Source organism: Agelaius phoeniceus, chromosome 2, assembly GCF_051311805.1.
Source record: "Agelaius phoeniceus isolate bAgePho1 chromosome 2, bAgePho1.hap1, whole genome shotgun sequence".
Lineage (NCBI taxonomy): Eukaryota > Metazoa > Chordata > Aves > Passeriformes > Icteridae > Agelaius > Agelaius phoeniceus.
This window is the reverse complement of record NC_135266.1, coordinates 25,134,568-25,152,509: the sequence shown is the minus strand read 5'-3', so window position 1 is coordinate 25,152,509 and position 17,942 is coordinate 25,134,568. Positions and strand designations below refer to the sequence as shown.

Here is a 17,942-nt window from a genome sequence, read left to right as displayed (position 1 = left end):
CAGTGAAGTAGTAACTGCAGAGAGATTAAGTGCAGAGAAATGGGAAAGAGGAAAAAGGTGATGTGTGATATCTCTTACCTTCAAATCCCACCGGACCCTGAAATCCCATTCCTCCTTGTTCCCCTCTGGAGCCAGGAGGAGCTGGAATGCCACCCCTGCCCTGGAGTCCTGGCTCTCCTGGTGAGCCTCTGAAACCTTATACAACAATGGTTATAAGCACAGTGACTGCAGACATATCAACATGCCCATCCCACTTTGTTAACATGAGCTCTACTTGTGTACGTTTGGTCCTGTCTGTTGGGTTTGCACTGAAGGTAAGATCCTATGGTACTTGCTCAGGCAAAAAGCACCAAGTTCACTAGAAAAGCTTGCTGGGGTCAAGACTACATGAGTCCCACAACCTTAATCCTTCTCTCTTGGCACCACTTATCTCTGATGAGGCTCATGGCAAAAGGTGCAGTGCATCAGCTCTACACATCACTGATGCTATGTTATTCCCTGAGCTGACGGTGTTCCCACAAGGATGTGCATTTTTCACCAAAAATGTTCAGTCTTGATGTGCATGAGATCCGTATCTGATGTTGCTTTGGCTTTGTGAGTGTTGCCAAAGTTATTTCCTGTTTTGCTTATGTTCTGAATGCTAGGAGGAGGAAGAAAGCTGAAGCCTCAGCTTTGGAAGACTAAAAATTGACTCTCCTTTCTGGATTACAGACTTTAAAGTAGAAGAGCATCAAATCAGTGCTCTGGTGGCCTCAGTCTGCTAAGGGGAACAGCTTTCAGTCTGAATATGTGATTCCTACCTGGATCTCCTGGTGGGCCCTGAGGTCCCATATCTCCTGGGCTTCCCTGAGGTCCTATACTTCCACGGGGACCCGGTGAACCTTGCTCAGCAACCAGCCTTGGAGGATCAGGGGCTCGCCCAGGAGAGCCTGGAGGTCCCTGGAAGCCTGTCATTAGAAGCAAGATGAGATAGTTTGATTCAGAAAAACCCCAACCACCCTATATTTTTTCCTTAATGTACTTTCATCCAGAGACATGTTGTTCTTACTGGGCTGCATATGCATGAGAGGTCTATGGTCTGCGACTCACCAGCTTGGGTATAGCAGCTATATTATATTGGGGAAATATGTGTGGGTATGGGACGCCCAAGATGAGACAATCTCCAAGTATGGGATCATCTCCAAGAGACTGTCTTCACCTGAACTGTACATAGATAAGCAAAAGGAAATTAATGATCCTACTGCTCCCTCATTTATGACACAGGAAGCTGGAAAGTTCCCCCCCAAACAGCTGCAAGTCTCTGAGATGCGGCACCATCTTTTGGTGGGCTTCAAGAGACACAAATACGTGATGGTATAGATGGAGTGGTGGATTTTAAAGCTCTCTTTAAATATTCAGGATGTCTACTCTGCAGGATTAATTTAGACAATAAATCCTTCTTTTTATTGACTGCAAAAGTGGCTCTGATTTTGGAGTTGGCACCTCATACAAGTCAAATTCATAAAGCCAAAACTTGACTACTCATGTTAAATTCAGGCATCTGCCCCCTGGAATTTTCCAGAATTCACAGAGTCATGCAGGATGGAGGGCTCTGGAGGTTACCAAGCCCAACCTGCTGCTCAAAGCAGGCCAGTTAGATCAGCTCTGTGGAGCTGCAGAATGAGTGGTTTCAGGAGGAGTCACACACATGACTGCACACACTTACCCGTTACTCCTCTATCCCCCTTGGGTCCGATGGGTCCCAGGTCACCTGGAAATCCTACTGTGCCCATAAAGCCAATGACACCTTGTTCACCCCTGGGACCTTTAATGCAAAATGACAAGTGGCATTATTGCATTTCAGCACAAACCAAGTGAGTGCAAAAGTCACGGTGTTAAAGCTGCTGTAGCACAGAAGGCTCCCCTGCTTTCTGCCACGATCAGCATTTCCCATCCTTACCTTTTGGTCCAGGGAATCCAGGCAGGCCAGGTCTTCCTGATAATCCAGGATCACCTCTGCTTCCTTTTGGGCCGATTTCTCCAGTCCTACCTGTTTCTCCACTTTCTCCTTTGCTTCCTGGTGGAGCAGGTGTTCCAGGGTGCCCCTGTGGTCCTGGATAGCCTGTTTAGAGGACGTATAGATTGTACTCTGTTTATACTTAACACCTGGGCACAGAGGAAAGTAACAGAACTATCTAACTGTATCCATCAGGTTCTATTTCCTTAATTTAAGCAGGGGACAGACTTATTCAGCACTCCTGCTCCTGCTCTCAGGCTGGCAGCAGTGGCAGAGGAATTAGAGTATGAAACTCCCACAAAATAGTGTTATCTCAAGCAAGATTTCAGCAGAAATAGGGTGCCTGCTGAGATACAGCCTTCCATGAACTATTCCTTCACTACCAAATGCCCCACTTCCCTAGGTGTTTCCTTGCTTCATCCAAATTATCCAAGTAGCTAGAGAGAAATCAGAGAGCAGCAAGTATCTGACTCAGAGCCAAGGACTTACTGTTCTGTGTATCTTAGTGCTTCAGTTGAACATCTGGAACCAAGTAAGTACTTCATGTTATCTTGGGAATTATGGGAACAGCTTCTTTTTCTAGAATTTCATATTGCCTGAAGCTAAACCTGGCAGGTTTCTCTTCAGTTACCTCTGCTGCTTACAAGACATTTGGACCTTTTTTACTGAGGAGAGAATAGCCCTTACTGTGTAGGGTTTTGAGTGGGGCATCTCTTGTGCTGCCTTTTGAAGCTGGATCACATGAGAATACGACTGCAAGATATATGTGGCAAAGTCAGAGTAAGCCACACTTGTCTCACCATTTTGGCTGGGATATGGTGTTCCTGTTTCCACTTTCCTGACCGCTTGGAGAGTTGGAATCAGTATGCAAAGTCAGGCCAACTAACATCCTCTTTAAACTTGGAAGCCTAGGCATTTTGTTGGTTTTCAGCTGGTTTGTCTGTTCTAAGCTTTTGCTGAGTTTACATAAAAATTTCCATCCACCATATAAAGATGTTTGTGGAACAACTTCTGCTACAAGCTCTGCATAGTGGCACTGCAGTTTGAAATGATTATGCAGTCCAATAAGGTACAGGAATTTTCAAGAAGGAAGAGCTAATCCTATCCAGTGTAATTTAGCTTGCATGGTCATTTCACATAGGAGAATTTTGTGAATGATTAAGACTATTTAATAGACTTGCAAGTCTACCACAGACCTCAGATTTTAGAATAGTAGATTAGCATAATGCTTCTGAAAGTTGTCAAGAGAATTCTGGATTATTTAATCTGGTATTTGCATGAAGATCAAACCCTCCCATGAGGACAATCAAGCCTTTTGCTTTCAAGAGGTTATTATCTATCTGATAACCCCTCTATTATCTGATCTACCATGAGTTCTGTCCAACAATTTTAGTGCTATATTTAATAGGGCTACTTTACTGATTCAAGACAGAAATAACAATGACTGCTGTTGCATGAATTACCTGGTACTCCATCTAGACCTGGGGAGCCTTTATCACCAGGATATCCTGATATATTTGAAATCCCAGGAGGCCCTGGAAATCCTTCCTGCCCAGGAATACCAAAGGATCCTGGGACTCCTGAAGGGAAAAAAAGAAATAATTAATACTGCAAGGAAAATGCACAATTGCAATTAAAATGAGTCACCTTAGACTAAGGAGTGGGATTTTCAAAATAGAAAACACCTGCAGTTCCCATTGATTTTTGTTTTATTTTTTCAGATGAAAAAGAAGTAGTTTTTTATTTTTTTAAAGAACCAAATACTAGTCCTCTCCCAAAGCTCTCTGGGCAGCTAATTACATTTCACTGTGTTGAATACTGATAATCTTGTGTCTGCCAGGTAAAATATTATTTCAAGATAGGAAGTACTCAAAATATCCTAGGTATACTGAAGCAGGCAGGAAGGCAGCTTTGTTCTTCTGTGCCTGCAGGGTCAGGGCTGACAATTAGCATTATCTGGCATGAGTTAAAACCAAAAGTTCAAATCCAAGAAGTTCTCTAGAGATGAAAAATTGTTAAGTGGTCAAAAATCTGCCCTACCAATAACAGATTATTCTTTTAAGTATCCTGAAGTTGTTAGGAAGCTGACCTTCTGTTTATAATTGTGACAAATAAAAATGAATGAGGAAGCTGTTTTTTTGAATGCTTGATAATAAATCTCTGAATGGCATTTGAGGATAGCATAGCATGTTAGTAACAATAAAGTGTAACACAAAAGAATATGTATGAGCCATTGAACCAAGCAGACAAAGGCTTTGTTTAAAAAACAACCCCCCCCAAAACATATGTAATTAGTTTATTTGTTCATAACATCAGTCTGGTGGCTTCTTGATGGATGAAAACCAGGTGGTGACCCATTCTGAGATGAGCACAGTCTGTTACAGCACAGAGGGCTGGAGCTTGCTCTGCACAAGGGATAGATGGCACCAGCAAAGCACTGTGTATGGGAACAGAGCCCCTGAGGTGCCAGCAGGACCATCACACATTGAGAGACAGTGAGGCTTTCAGGAGAAAGGGAAATATGGACAGGTTTGCAACAAAAAGAGAGAGGGGTCCTGCTTTTGTATCACCAGAACTCGATTAAAAATATTTGGGGAGCTGATGGCTGAGAGTAGCCTCTGGCCTTTGCAGCTTGCTGAGCCCAGTGGGTGCTACAAGATGGGGAAGCAGCCAGGCTGTGCAGCACTGGGGAATACACACTGCTGATCCTGGGCAAGGGCTGGCTGAGCTGCAGCACAAACTCCAAACAGTGATCTCCCCAGCTTGGGGAGTTCACCCATTCACCTGTCTATACCATAGTGTATTTTGTGACGTCTCTAACACCCACAGAGGAAACAAGTCACAGGTGGATGCCATTCTCTGGAGCACAGACCTGGAACACCTCTCTCTCCCTTCTGGCCTGGAGGTCCTCGGCTGCCTTCTACTCTGCTTGGCTCTCCTGCTTCTCCTTTGTCCCCCACTGCACCTGGGAAACCTGCAGAGCCGTACCCATCTGGACCTGTTGAGTTGTTCAGAATAAAGAGGAAAGGTGAAACGTTTCTGCATACAACAGTGCATGCTAAAGGACATGTACAGAGCATGTGGATTTACAAAATACATGAGACTGTAATGGCTCATTGGATTAAAGGCTCATGATGAGAAAAAAGGCCTTGAAGTTTTAACTTTATCAGAGGAAAGAAATTATGATTTGAAGTTGTCTTCTGATCCACCTATGGAGTTGCACATAGTGTATGAGTTGTTTGCCAGAGCCCACAATATTGAAGCACATTCCAAAGCTTTGGAGGACACAGTTTTAAAAGTTGCCTTACAAAGATCTCACTGACCAAACTTGAAGAGAACACAATGTTGTGCCTGTGAACAGGCAGAGTAACAGCCTCACTTACCTGGTGATCCTGGTAAGCCCTTAGTGCCTGGTAAACCATGCAGTCCACTGATTCCTCTGAAGCCAGGCTGCCCTGTTTTAAAATTATATTCATGATTATCATAATAATTTTTACTAGTCTGTATATATTCCTGGGCAAAAAAAATCAAATGCTTGAATAAATGCGATTCTATATTAAAATATGGTGTATTATATGCAAATGAATTAATTATTCTAAGTTTATTATGAAATACACCATGCTATGGTTTTTTGATTGGCAAATTTTGTTCTTATCCAATAAACTCATTACTCAAGAGATATTTTTAAAAATATCTCTGATCCATCTGGCAGCATGTCATTAGTTCCAGTCTTGCTGCCATAGTTTTTTTAATAACCATTTAGTTTTCCAAAATCCTCAAGCCAAGACAATTATGACATAATTGTAGACTCTAAATGGGGTTATAATAAAGCTGTCTTCAGGAGCAATTCATTCTGTGTCATTTAAAAAAACCCCAAAACTCTAAAATAATGTCTGATAGCTACCGTTACTATTGTTACAGGTAAAATTTATTCCATCTATTTGTACCTGTCAAAATGGTAAGTATGATGTTAAAGCTAGACAATGGCCAGAGCTCTGGAGGACTATTCAGCCTCAGAAAAATAAGTGTCTGTCTGTCTCTCTTCACTGTCTAAAAAGGCAGTCTTCATAAGTGTATTAGCGTAGCTTTGAGGCAGATTCAGATAGAAGAATCTTACTAAAAGATTTCTGGCTGAAAGTTAGAAAAAAATCAGCTGCCTTAATATAGTAAAGAATTAAGTGGCAGCCATTGAGATTCTGTATCCTGTGATACAAACAGCTTCATTTTAAACAATCACCTGCATTTTCATAGCACAATTCTGTCTAAACCGTAAGTCATTTATTCTTGAAACCAGACATTGAATCAGTTAAAAGTTTTTGGTGATGATGCAGGACAAATACATTGTTTGCTATCTAATGCCACATTATAATATTCTCATATTGTACATTACTACCCTTGCTGCATGTTTAATAATTTTTATTGCTTTTTTTCTTCCTAGCTGTCATGAAAAACAAAAATGTTTCTTGAAACTGCTTTCCTAGTTGAAGAGGTCATCAACAGTTAAAACGAGCTGAAAAGACACCAGAAGCCATAAATCAGCAACATCTCATTGTTAATACACTTGGACTTTGTGAGGAACAAATATTTTAGTACAGGAAACTCTGCCACTCTGAACTGCAAAACCCCCCTTTCTTCTTCACCCCAAAAGAACATTTGCAAGTGCTCACACAGAAATGATTGAATAGCTGAAGCTGTACAAATACCTGCTTGTCCTGGTAAGCCAGGCCAGCCAGGAGCTCCCTTTTGACCTGTAAGTCCAGGAGTGCCAGGGCTTCCTTGCTGCCCTGGGGGGCCAACCAGTCCTGGCAAACCTGTGTGACAACAATGAATCATTGCTCATGAGCATCCTTAAAACCAGCAGCCAAAACACAGACTTGTGCTACTTTCATTCTCCCAGGCAGAAAGATGAAGACTTTCCCTCCCTGATGCCATTGTATGACACTGCACTGCTCATCCAAGTGGGAGAAAACTAAAGAGAGCACAGGTAGGAGAGACAAAGTATAAAAGAACAGCTCATTCCAAACTTCAGGTTTCTGACAGCCTCAGAAAGACAGCAGGCTCCTCCTAATAAAATAACTTGACTTCTATTGCCACTTACAACAAATGATTTCATTTCTGTGCATGTCACTTTCCCCCTTCTGCTGCACTTGTTTTGCCTTTCCCTCTGAGAAGCTGACCAGACAAGAAACGTTTCCCAGTGAGGCACCTGTTGAAGCTCTTCCAGTCTTGGCTGGAGTTTCTAAGCCCTCTAATGAGAAGAAGTGTGGAACAACTGTTCTAAAAGAGCATTTTCCATGATCCTCCTGCAACAGGACATGTTCTTAAGCCCTGAGTGTGTGATCCAGCCACAGCTGAACCTGACTTGGCTTCTCTTGTACGGTTGGCCCATGAGCCTGGCTCAAAGGCTCTGTAACTGTGTCCTGGGAGATACTGACTTCATTTATGGCAGGAAAGGTCACTGAAAAGCCTACTCCTTGTAGTATTGAGACATTAGAATACCTGAGTATGCCAGCAATATAACACTTTGACAGCACACATGGTTGCTATAGAAGAGGAAAAAATTATATCAAGTAGAGTTAGGTTTTTGCAATTTCCTTTTAACTTCTGCTGCAAGTTCCACATCCTTGTCACTGCTCCTCACCAATTTCCAGAATGATGAACATATTAAAAACTTAATTACTTTCTTTTGATGGAAAGAGTATTTTTCTTTTTCCTCTTAAACAATATTATTCTTTGGAATGTTAAAAAGAATATTTTACCTTCCTGTCCCACAGAGCCAGGGACACCCTGCGTGCCCTTGAGGCCTTCAATTCCAGGGAAACCAGGATCACCACCTTCTCCTTTTGGTCCCACACCTCCTCTTATGCCTGCAAAACCACAAAACCAGTATATTCCTTTAATTCTTTTCATATTCTTTTAAGCAAACAAGCATAACATGAATGTGGTTACTGAATGGGTCTTGGTCTTGCCACATAAAGACATTCTTCTAGTCAGGGTGCTTACATAATCTGGGAGCATGAACAGTCCTCTGGCCAAATGATCATTAAACTTGTTTTTAAAAGTGCTCCCAAATTATGTGGAATAGGACACTGATGTTCAAGTGCGCTGCATGTACAGGGAAATTTAATATACTACCTAACAACTCAATCCAAAATCTACAAGACTTTGCTATCCCACCTTCTATAATCATGGCCTGATAATGCTCTTTTTGTCATAAACAGCAAAACAAATTATACAGAAATGTTTACTGGAGTTGCCAGTGATGATGTTTACTGCTGTAATGGTATTTTCAGTTGAAGAGGTATATGCAGCACATATTAATTTCAATAGAGAGAAGATGAACCTCTCCAGGAGCTGTTATGAGAACACAGGTTCAAGAGCCACCAAAAGCCCATAGAAAACTCCCCTTTCTCTGGGAACTTTGGTATGTGAAAAGAAACACATTCAGAGAGCAACTGTGAAATTAATACCTGTTAAGCCTGGCACACCAACTTCCCCTTTCAGGCCTGGCATTCCTGGTAAGTTTATAGTATCTCCCCGATCACCTATTTCAAACAAAAATGAACTCATGAGTGGTAAGGCTTTAATTTAAACCGTACTTCCTGTTGTTTAGAAGGAAATGCAACTTCAGAGGCAAAAGTCTGCAACTATTATCTTTGTAGAATAGAAGAGAAGTAAATTAAAGACAGCAAAGAAAGTGTCTGGAACAGCCTCCCTCCTTGCCACAGATTTATCCATGGACAGCACAGTGTTGCACGAAATGAACAGTATTAACCTTTTTAGAGTCTTCCACACCTACAATATCATTCTGTAAGACTGTAGAAAGACTCTGGGATTGAAGACACACTGACACCCCTCAGAAACTTAATGTCAAGAATTTGATGGGTGATGAATACAGAGTGCTCAGATAAGAGAACAAACTCACCTATTTCTCCATGTGAGCCAGGAGTACCAAAATGGCCTGAAATTCCTGGAATGCCCTTTTCTCCCTATCATATGATTGAAAACAAGCATCAGTTAGTGAAGATGAGGATTTATTCAACCTTCCAAGCAGCTGACTTTGGAAATACTAAAAAAAGGCTATTAAAAGTACCACTTTTGAATTTCTGTAGTGCTTTATAGAATAATGTGGCAGCAGTCTGTTAATCTAGATCAGTACCAACCAAGGGACAAGTTATGTTTGCAAAGGCTTAAGTTTAAACTTGTGCTGGTTTTGGCTGGGGCAGAGTTTTTTTTTTTTTTTTCACAGTAGCCAGTACAGGATTGTGTTTTGGATTTGTGCTGGAAACATTTGTGCTTGATAACACAGGATGTTTTCATTCCTACTGAACTGAACTTACACCGTGTCAGGACATTTTTTGCTTGTCACTCCACCCTGCCAGTGAGCAGGCTGGGGGTGAGCAAGGATTTGGGAGGGGACACAGCTGGGACAGCTGATCCCAACTGACCCAATGGATATCCCACACTCTGTGGCCTCATGCTCAGCATGTAAGGCAGGGGAATGGTGGACTGGAGGGTAACAATGCTTGGGGATTGTCTGGGCATCAGCCAGTTGGTGGTGGGCAATAGTTTTCATTTGTATCACTTGTCTTTCTTGGGTTTTATTTATCTATCATTGTTATATTATTATTATTATTAATACTAGTACTATTATTATTCATTGTTATTGTAGTTTATTTCAATTTTATTGTTCCTATCCACAAGTTCTCTCACTTTTACCCTTCCAATTCTCTTCTCCCCATCCTGCTGGGGATGTGTGGGGGAGCAAGTGACCAGGTGGGGCTTAGATTCTGGCTGAGGTTAAACCCTAACAGTCCTGCAGTCCTTGGTTAAAAAAAAAATCTTACTGAAACCTGAAGGCAAAGAGAACCTGAGAAAGGAACGTAGTTTTTGTGTCTCTTAAATAAATAATGTCTATGAGTCCATTGTCAGGCCTTTTCTAAGTGTTTATTTCTTCCAGTGTAACTTATTTTGCAGCCAAAGTGAATTACAATGAATTACCCTCTAGAAGCTAAGATTCTTAGGCTCTTTTAGTGTTAAGTAAGTGACAGTGAGTAACTTTTGGCAGCGATACCATTAAGTCCTGGGACAAAGAGAAAAATAAGCCCAACACTGAGAATAATTTTTACCAGCAGCTGTGGCAACAGGATCAAAGATCTAGAAGGAACCATCTGGGTCCTCACTGGCAAAATACCAGCATATGAAATCTGGATGTCTCACAATGAGAAAAGAAATTACTCTGCCTTATGAATGTTGGAGGGAGCAAGCAAAAGTATTTGATCTATTCATCCAATGCTTATGGCATTTTTATCTTTGCACTGCTGTTGTTCGGCAAATTTTCAAGGGGTGAATGCCACTTCCTGAGAAGCTGAATGCCAGCACAAGGACACCCTTATTCCCTCATGTGCCTGAACTCACTCTGACTCCTGTGGTGCCAGGGAAGCCTCTGATGCCAGGAGAACCAGCAGGACCAGGATACCCTTTCACACCTGTCAGCCCTTTGGCGCCGATGTCTCCTTTCACACCAGCCACGTAGCTGGGATGCCCAGGGGACCCTGGGGTTCCTGTCTTTCCAGGAAGGCCTGGCATTCCTTTGCTACCTGCAGGCAGGGAAGAAGAAAATTAAATAAGGGAAGACTGACATGCAGGCTTGTGTGCAAGAAGGTTTCCTGCTACTAGTTTTCCTACTGTCTTCTTCTTGAAACATTGCACCACAATGTGCTGTACAAGTCAACACACACACATACACCCACCCACACCCACATCATCCCTCAAAGCTTTCCTTGGGGGTGACTCTGTGAAATGCATCTAGGAGTTCACTTTCTGCTGTCAGAGACCTTGCTGGGGAAGCTGCAGCCAAGTGGTACAATGAGCAGGGAATATTTAATTTGGTAGCTGAGAAAAAGCACTAAATGAGAGTTCTGAATGTGCTTGCCTTGTTTTACTATGACCACTGACCTTTTAAGCCAAAGAATCCCTTTGTGCCCCTTTCTCCAACATCTCCTTTTTCACCTTTAACTTCCATCATCATGCTGGGCATGAGCTTTGGAGGGTCTCCTGGGGGGCCTTGATCCCCACGGTCACCTAAGGGGTAAAAAGCCCAACCACGTTACAAAATGCTAGTCAGCAGCATGGTCAGAAAAAATGAACAGAAGAGTAAATTAGGAAAAAGGAATGACCTTGCACAAGCTACAGAAAATCTACTTGCATGAAAAGTAACGTGTCAATACAACGTGGCAGTGCAAGAATTACAGTTAAGAAAACATGAAAACTGAGTTAAACTTTTGTACATAAAATCCTGGGAGTTGGACCCAGACTCCTCTGTGATAGATAATTTATCTCTCAGCAGATCAGTTAGGAATCATGTTTTTATAAAAAAAGCCCCAAAATCATGGTTTATTAAAAAACCCAAGAAGCATAAATGAGAAAGCACAGAAAAGTAGTTTAGTTCTAATGCAAAGGAAATTCTCAATCAAAAAGCCTTGGGCAAAAGAAAGTGTTTGGATTTGTTATCAGCTATAGTGTTCATTTTCTTGACTTTATTGGGTGATATCAGTAAATAATGTCCAGAAGAAGGGATCCATACAGACTCCATGACTGTCTTGGTTCTTTGTGGGGTGCAGAGATAGGCCAGTAACCCAGACTTGTCTCCTAAGATTATGCACTGTCTCACATTTCTTCAACAAGAAGTGTAGTTGCACTTCACAGGGGCTTTTTCACATATGTTTTTTGCTGAGACTGTTCCTGGGATTACTGCTCTGCAGCTTCTGAATTGCAGACACTTTTGTAAAAAATACCAATCCTAGAAAGACCATTTTAGTCTTGTGGCAAAACATTTATTTAAAGGCAATTGTGTGTAATCAAAAGAGGACTGAGTTACAGTTTTCATTTCGCCAACAATAATACCAGCTGAATGTTGGTGACTTTTAAGTTTTTAAAAATGTTTGTGACTTTTAACTATGTAATTTTAACTACTAAATTGACTGTTTTTCTGAATATTTAACTGTCTTTACAGTGCAACTGGAGAAAAATCTAAATATTCTCCCCGAAACATCTTATGCTTCCTGGGAAAATGCTCTCTTGACTTCTGCACGTGTCCAGGGGTGCCACTATCTGAGTTCAGATGAGTAATAAGATATTTGTCTCCAGCCTTAAGTGTGTAAAGAAGTAACCTTTCCCTGAGTCTAAAATCCAGGCCTCTTGGCCAGAGGCCTATGTGTGAAATAGGTGGAGGAATGTCTTGAGCTAAATTTAACATGTGAAAAATGTGTCTTCTTTGTAAAATAGTTCTGCAGATGTGAAGAGCAAACACACTAGTACCACCCATAAGCAAATACCTTTGAAGCCACGTGCACCCTGTGAGCCTTTATCTCCCTGAGCCCCAAGCGGGCCAAATTCTCCTTTGATTCCCTTGATGCCTGGTCTTCCTTTTAGGCCTGTCATGCCTTTGAAACCATCAATGCCAGGTGAACCTTTCAAGCCTTTAAGAAAGAAGGGGAAGAGAAGTGTTACTTCACTCAGATTTCTGCAAATTAAGTAAATATGAACCAACAACACATGACTAAAATGGTATGAAAACTTCAGTGCAGCAGTACCTATTATTTGGGTGCCTTGATGCCTACAGCAATCTGTGGGTCTGGAGCAGGCACCCAAGCTCTCTAAGAGGTAGTAGAGCTCCTGAGGTAGTGTACTCTCAGGAGTACACAAACCTGCCTCAAGTGGCCAAGAAGAGGAGCTGTGGAGATGACCAGAACTTACTGCATTCTTCTGAGAGATCAGTAGAACCCCTCTCCTAGAGATGGGCTTGAGACATCTACCTAGTTCCACATAAGGCTTGTAGTCAGCCTGGTCTACATGTAGAGATACAAATCACGGGTCTAGGACTGGCTGGTCCTTTCTCACCAAAAAATTTCCTATTTCTCTTTTCTAAACAAGAGAATGCTGTTTTTCATGGGTAATACTAACAAACAGATCTTAATCTCTCTCAAATGAGAGCTGATCTCAGAGCTAGTCTTGTCCTGTCTTTGCAACTGATGGAATTGCAACATGCATTTTTAAGCATGCTTTGTGCTCAGCTTGGCTTCACATGGAGTTTAACCCTGTTGAAACTCCCTGTGTGGTGCAGGCAATGTGCATTACACATATGTGTTTTCTTGTGGCTGGTAGGTGAGAATCTCACATTCTCAATCTCACATTCTCATCAGTGTCCTGAAGTCATCATTGAGGTCTTGTGTCTAGCATTGCTCAGTTCACAGCTCCCAGACTGAAAAAACTTTAAAGCCAATGTTTGGGGAAGCATCTCTTAAATTTCACTGAGGACCAACGGGACTAGGATGAAGGTAAGACTTTTAGAGAGAAAACAGTAAATACTGTGTATTTTTTAAAATGAGAAATAAAACAGCCATTTCTCTTCTAAATAGGGCTGCATATCACAAGCTAGCATTGTACCAAGCTCAACATAGGGGAAAATAGACAATGATTTTGGAATATATTAGGCACATCACCCTAAATCTACTCTTTTAAATAGAGGGAGACCAGCAGAGAATATGTTTGGTTCATGTCTGCACAGAAAAGCTTTAATCAAACACTGCTTTCAAAGAAGCAGTCCAGAGCTCACCTTTATCTCCTGGAAAGCCATCCATTCCACTTATGCCAGGGGGACCAGTCACACCACGTATACCTGGCAGTCCTGTGTGACCCATGTCACCTTTGTCACCAGACAGACCCTTCAGTCCCACGGGGCCAGGAAAACCTTGCTCACCATCTTCTCCCCTAGCACCAGGTGGACCTGTTGTGTAAATGTGAGAACAGGGAGGGTAAAAAAGGTTTGGACATAGATGATGATTTCATACAAGATAGCTCAAGAGGGAGAAAACTGCCGTTCTATCAACTTCATATTGAAGCGGTGAAATCAGGATTTTTTTAATCAAAGAATTGCAGAAATGATTGTAAAGATAAAGTAGCTCATCAACATGAACCAGCCTTGCTATCAGTTTGGTTCCACACCCACTTACAACAGGACCTTCCCCTCCTCTTTAATTCAAGAATCAAGCCCCTTTTCCATAAGCCTACACTCGTTTGGTGGCTTTCTTTTTCCAGTCTGCCTGACTTGGTAGGTGGCTACAGAAAGAAAAGCAGCAGCTCTGCCTGAGAAGATCATCCCCAAACTTAAACTCTCTGCTGTGGAAACCTTACAGTTGCCCTGCTACAGAGGACTAGCAAGAGGAATGACACAGGACTGTGCTACTTCCTCACCAAGAGGTCCTTGAGAGCCAGGGCCACCATCTGGCCCACGGTTTCCTGGTGGACCTGGGAATCCATGTGCTCCTGGTGTTCCTGGTAATCCCATCAAACCAGGGAGACCTTGTGGCCCGGGATCTCCTTTGGGTCCTGGCAAACCTGGGCTACCATCCGCTCCTAAAAGACCAAAATTATGCATTAGAGAGCATCATATGCAGAGAACATGTTTTTATATATTTCTTCTGTGTACATCCTCGGCTTCCAGGGTGTGTTTTGCCTTTGAAAATTCAATGACAACAGGAAAAGCAAATTAAAGGATTGGTCTTTAGATTTAAAATAATTGATGTTACCACCAATGATCTCAATATTTGCATCAGATAGATTGATTGATTATTTCAAATGAACGTTTTGAGACCATGTGGATATACATGCAGGTCTCTTTCAGTTTTAATCCCTATCTTTCTATTTTAATCCCAATAGTTCTGTTATTCCTGATCTCTCTGTCACATATATATTAGTAAGAACTGAATCAAGCAGCTGACTGAACCACTGAAATAATGCTATGTACTTTTTCTAAAATTTTATAAGCAGGAAAAGTAACATTTAAGGCAGATGATGGGATCTGTATTATTGTTTAGAAATTTTCATGTAAGGTTGTTACAAGGCATTTCTGTAAGACTGATACAAATTCCTAAGCAAAAAGCCCTAATTTTGACTACATGCACTGGGTGAAAAATTATGTCTCTACCATAAACCAGTAAAGAGGGTGTTAAGTTTTAAAAAGATAATGCCTGCTTTTCATTCAGATTGGAGAAGCAGCAGCATACAAATAGTACATGGCATTTAAAATCCAGGTCAAGTGGATCTCCTTCTCTTTCTTCAGGTTTTACATGAGCGTAGGTCCATTGGCTTGACTGTAGTTAAAAGAGCTTTATAACTGTGGTCATTTAAAGTGGGTTTTCTCAACAACAGCATACAGGCTTTAGTTGCTATTCTGAGTGAAGTGGCAAAGGTGGTATAAAGGAATCCCTAGTCACTTCATGTTAAATTAAAAAAAATCATACTTGTAGAAAAATTCACATGCTATCTGAAGCCATTCTGTCAGAACTGTAAAATAAATCAAGAATAGACAAACTAGTACTGCTTTTTATTTTCATTGTATTTTTTCCTATTGAAAACTTAGTTCTACAAAAATGCTTACAAAGAGGGTGCAAAGTCACACAACATTATTTTTTTTTAAACTAAATTGGACTTCTTCCCCTCATCAGTGATGTTAGTGATTTTTTCTGCCTTTTCTCAAACTTTTTAAAGTCCACAGAGCTGCTTTCATCCCTTTACTCTGGGGCTCTACTGCAGCTGAAACCAGCTCTCCTCACTTCAAATACCTCTGAGAAGATGATGCTCTTCTTTTATTTTCATCAAAAATCATGAGAAGGATATCCAAAACTAGTTCCTGTGATAAACCTTGCTTCGAGCTAGTCATACAATTACTACTCCTTTTTCAGTTCCATACAGGGGAATGGGGGTAATCAGCAGTCCTAAATTTAATTATGGGTCCAAATGCAATAGAAACTGTGTAGCAGGGTATGCTAAATTCCCACATGTGCTTTTCAAAGTCCTTCATAGAGTTGAGAGAGTGAAAAAATCGGATTTTGTGGAGAAACTCTGTTTTCTGCAGGGATTTTAGGATATTTTTTATGGTCTGTGACATAACAAACGAAAATGAACACCCTGAAGTTATAAATAAGTATATAATATTATCTTTTTCTTATTTGTGAGTGCCCAAAAACTGTCAAGGCAAAATAGCTTATTAGCAGTTACATAACTCTATGTTGCCTTAGCTAAAATTTACAAATCCAGCACTATTGCAATATGCTGATCAGCAAAGCCATGCAATACCCAAACATTTCTGGTGAAAAATCTCATTATTATTGCTGTGTGTAAATGAAAATTGAGAATAATAGCAACACCACCATTCCCTTAACTAAAGGGAAAAAAATTAGCAGTACATCTGAAAGCAACAAAGATGAGCAAAGTCTGGTTCCCTGCTATCCTCCTGTAGCTGATTTCATGTGGAGCAGTGTGAAGGACAGCTGAACATAAGCAATGGATCTCCAGAAAGTGTTCAGAGGAGCCAGGCATGTTGGCAACAGCTGCCACAGAAGTGGAAAGACTGGGAGATCATCAGGCACTGGGCATGGATAGTGAGGTCATCAGTACCTCTGACGCATCCTAACATGGTCTCTTCCTGCTCTCACATCCCTACAATTTGGCTGCATTTGTATCAACTCTTAGGCAGACCTTTCTTTATTAGAAGAAGCTGTTACCTCTAGTTCCTGGTACTCCTTGATCTCCTGGTGCACCTTTCAGCCCTGGCAAGCCAGGGAGGCCGACATCCCCTCGGGCCCCTGCTGCTGCTCCAAAAACGTCACCAGGAAGGCCCTTCGGTCCTGGTGCTCCTGGAGCTCCAGATTTTCCTGTAAGGCCTGGGTGTCCCTGCAGTCCAGGTAGCCCATTTGGGCCTCTGTCTCCCCTGGGTCCAGTGAAACCTATAAATAAAACAGGAACTAGGCATCACAGAGTTCACTACAAATGTTGGAGTTCAAATCCTAGATATGCCAACATGATGTTCCCATAACCACAAATGACAAGGTAAAGGCTTCTTGTGCACTGGAAAACTGGAGCTAGACTGAAAGTTAAGCCCAAGCATTGGTGAAAGATAGCATGGAAAACTGAAAGGGATTGCTCCCTGTGGCCTGGGAGCCATTTGGGAGCCCTAATTTAGCAATCAGAGCACTCTGTGGAGCTTACCAGGGGAGATAGAGGTTCATGGTCCTGCCCTATGCTGCACAGAGCCATGTTGTATGATGCATCCCTTGATGCATCAGGATGCAGCAGGACATGCACCAGCTCTTCTTTTGCTTTCTCTGTTGCTACTACAGATGCTGTAGATGAGTCCAGAGAACACTGTCAGGCCATGTGCTGCCTGAGGGCAAAGCACCACCTGGCACTGGATTTGGGAAACTTTGCAGCCCTTCAGAATCTGCGAGGATTTAGGACTTTGAAATCAGATCTCTCAAAAAAATTTCCAGAGAGCTCATAAATTAAGTTGCATCAATGGCTTCTGTAATAAGGTACAGAAAAACCCCAAACAACTCATTACCCATTTCTCTGGCCAAATAAACTTGGTCAACCACAGGGAAGTGGTAGTTTCTGGAGGTAATTCCTGTAATTCCTGATGGCTTGACTGATGATTTGTGAACATACACACCCACCGCAGCTTATATGTGCATGCCACTGAATTAATTATGTGTGCAGTGGCACACACACTCCATCCATTCCATCATTTATACTAATGTTGGAAAGAATTAAATGGAAGTACTAATACTATTATTTTCTTCCTTTCTTCATCATCATTATGAGTAAAATGCACTTGGAATGTAAAATATCTTGTTATTGAATTTCTTTATGAGAATTTAATGAATTTTTACTGTCACATTTATAATTTTGAACAATAAAGAAGATTGTAAAAGGTTGGCATCTACGAATTTTTTCATCATTATGAAAGTTGCAAGAAATACTTCTGGATTTGAAAAGTAATATTTTTGTCTACTGGCTTACTGAGTCAATGTAGAAGGGAAGATAAGTGAAAATGTACCTAGAATCAATTATTTGTGTTAAAGTGACTTCAGTAAAAGGTCAAAAG

General features: G+C 41.5%; 1 protein-coding gene across 2 annotated transcripts in view; it reads right to left on the bottom strand.

Annotated features, from left to right (window-relative positions):
- COL4A2 (collagen type IV alpha 2 chain) overlaps positions 1-17,942 on the bottom strand; it is a 142,306-nt gene that overhangs the window by 6,171 nt on the left and 118,193 nt on the right. For both annotated transcript variants that reach the window (XM_077173309.1, XM_077173310.1), the window contains exons 29-45: positions 16,564-16,785; positions 14,252-14,413; positions 13,614-13,784; positions 12,334-12,477; positions 10,955-11,080; positions 10,415-10,596; positions 8,922-8,985; positions 8,467-8,541; positions 7,756-7,863; positions 6,700-6,807; positions 5,380-5,451; positions 4,869-4,994; positions 3,460-3,576; positions 1,940-2,101; positions 1,706-1,804; positions 801-947; positions 79-195 (exon numbers count right to left, since the gene is read on the bottom strand). In XM_077173309.1, the coding sequence (XP_077029424.1) occupies positions 79-195; positions 801-947; positions 1,706-1,804; positions 1,940-2,101; positions 3,460-3,576; positions 4,869-4,994; positions 5,380-5,451; positions 6,700-6,807; positions 7,756-7,863; positions 8,467-8,541; positions 8,922-8,985; positions 10,415-10,596; positions 10,955-11,080; positions 12,334-12,477; positions 13,614-13,784; positions 14,252-14,413; positions 16,564-16,785 (2,202 nt within the window). The remainder of the gene's footprint in view (positions 1-78; positions 196-800; positions 948-1,705; positions 1,805-1,939; positions 2,102-3,459; positions 3,577-4,868; positions 4,995-5,379; positions 5,452-6,699; positions 6,808-7,755; positions 7,864-8,466; positions 8,542-8,921; positions 8,986-10,414; positions 10,597-10,954; positions 11,081-12,333; positions 12,478-13,613; positions 13,785-14,251; positions 14,414-16,563; positions 16,786-17,942) is intronic.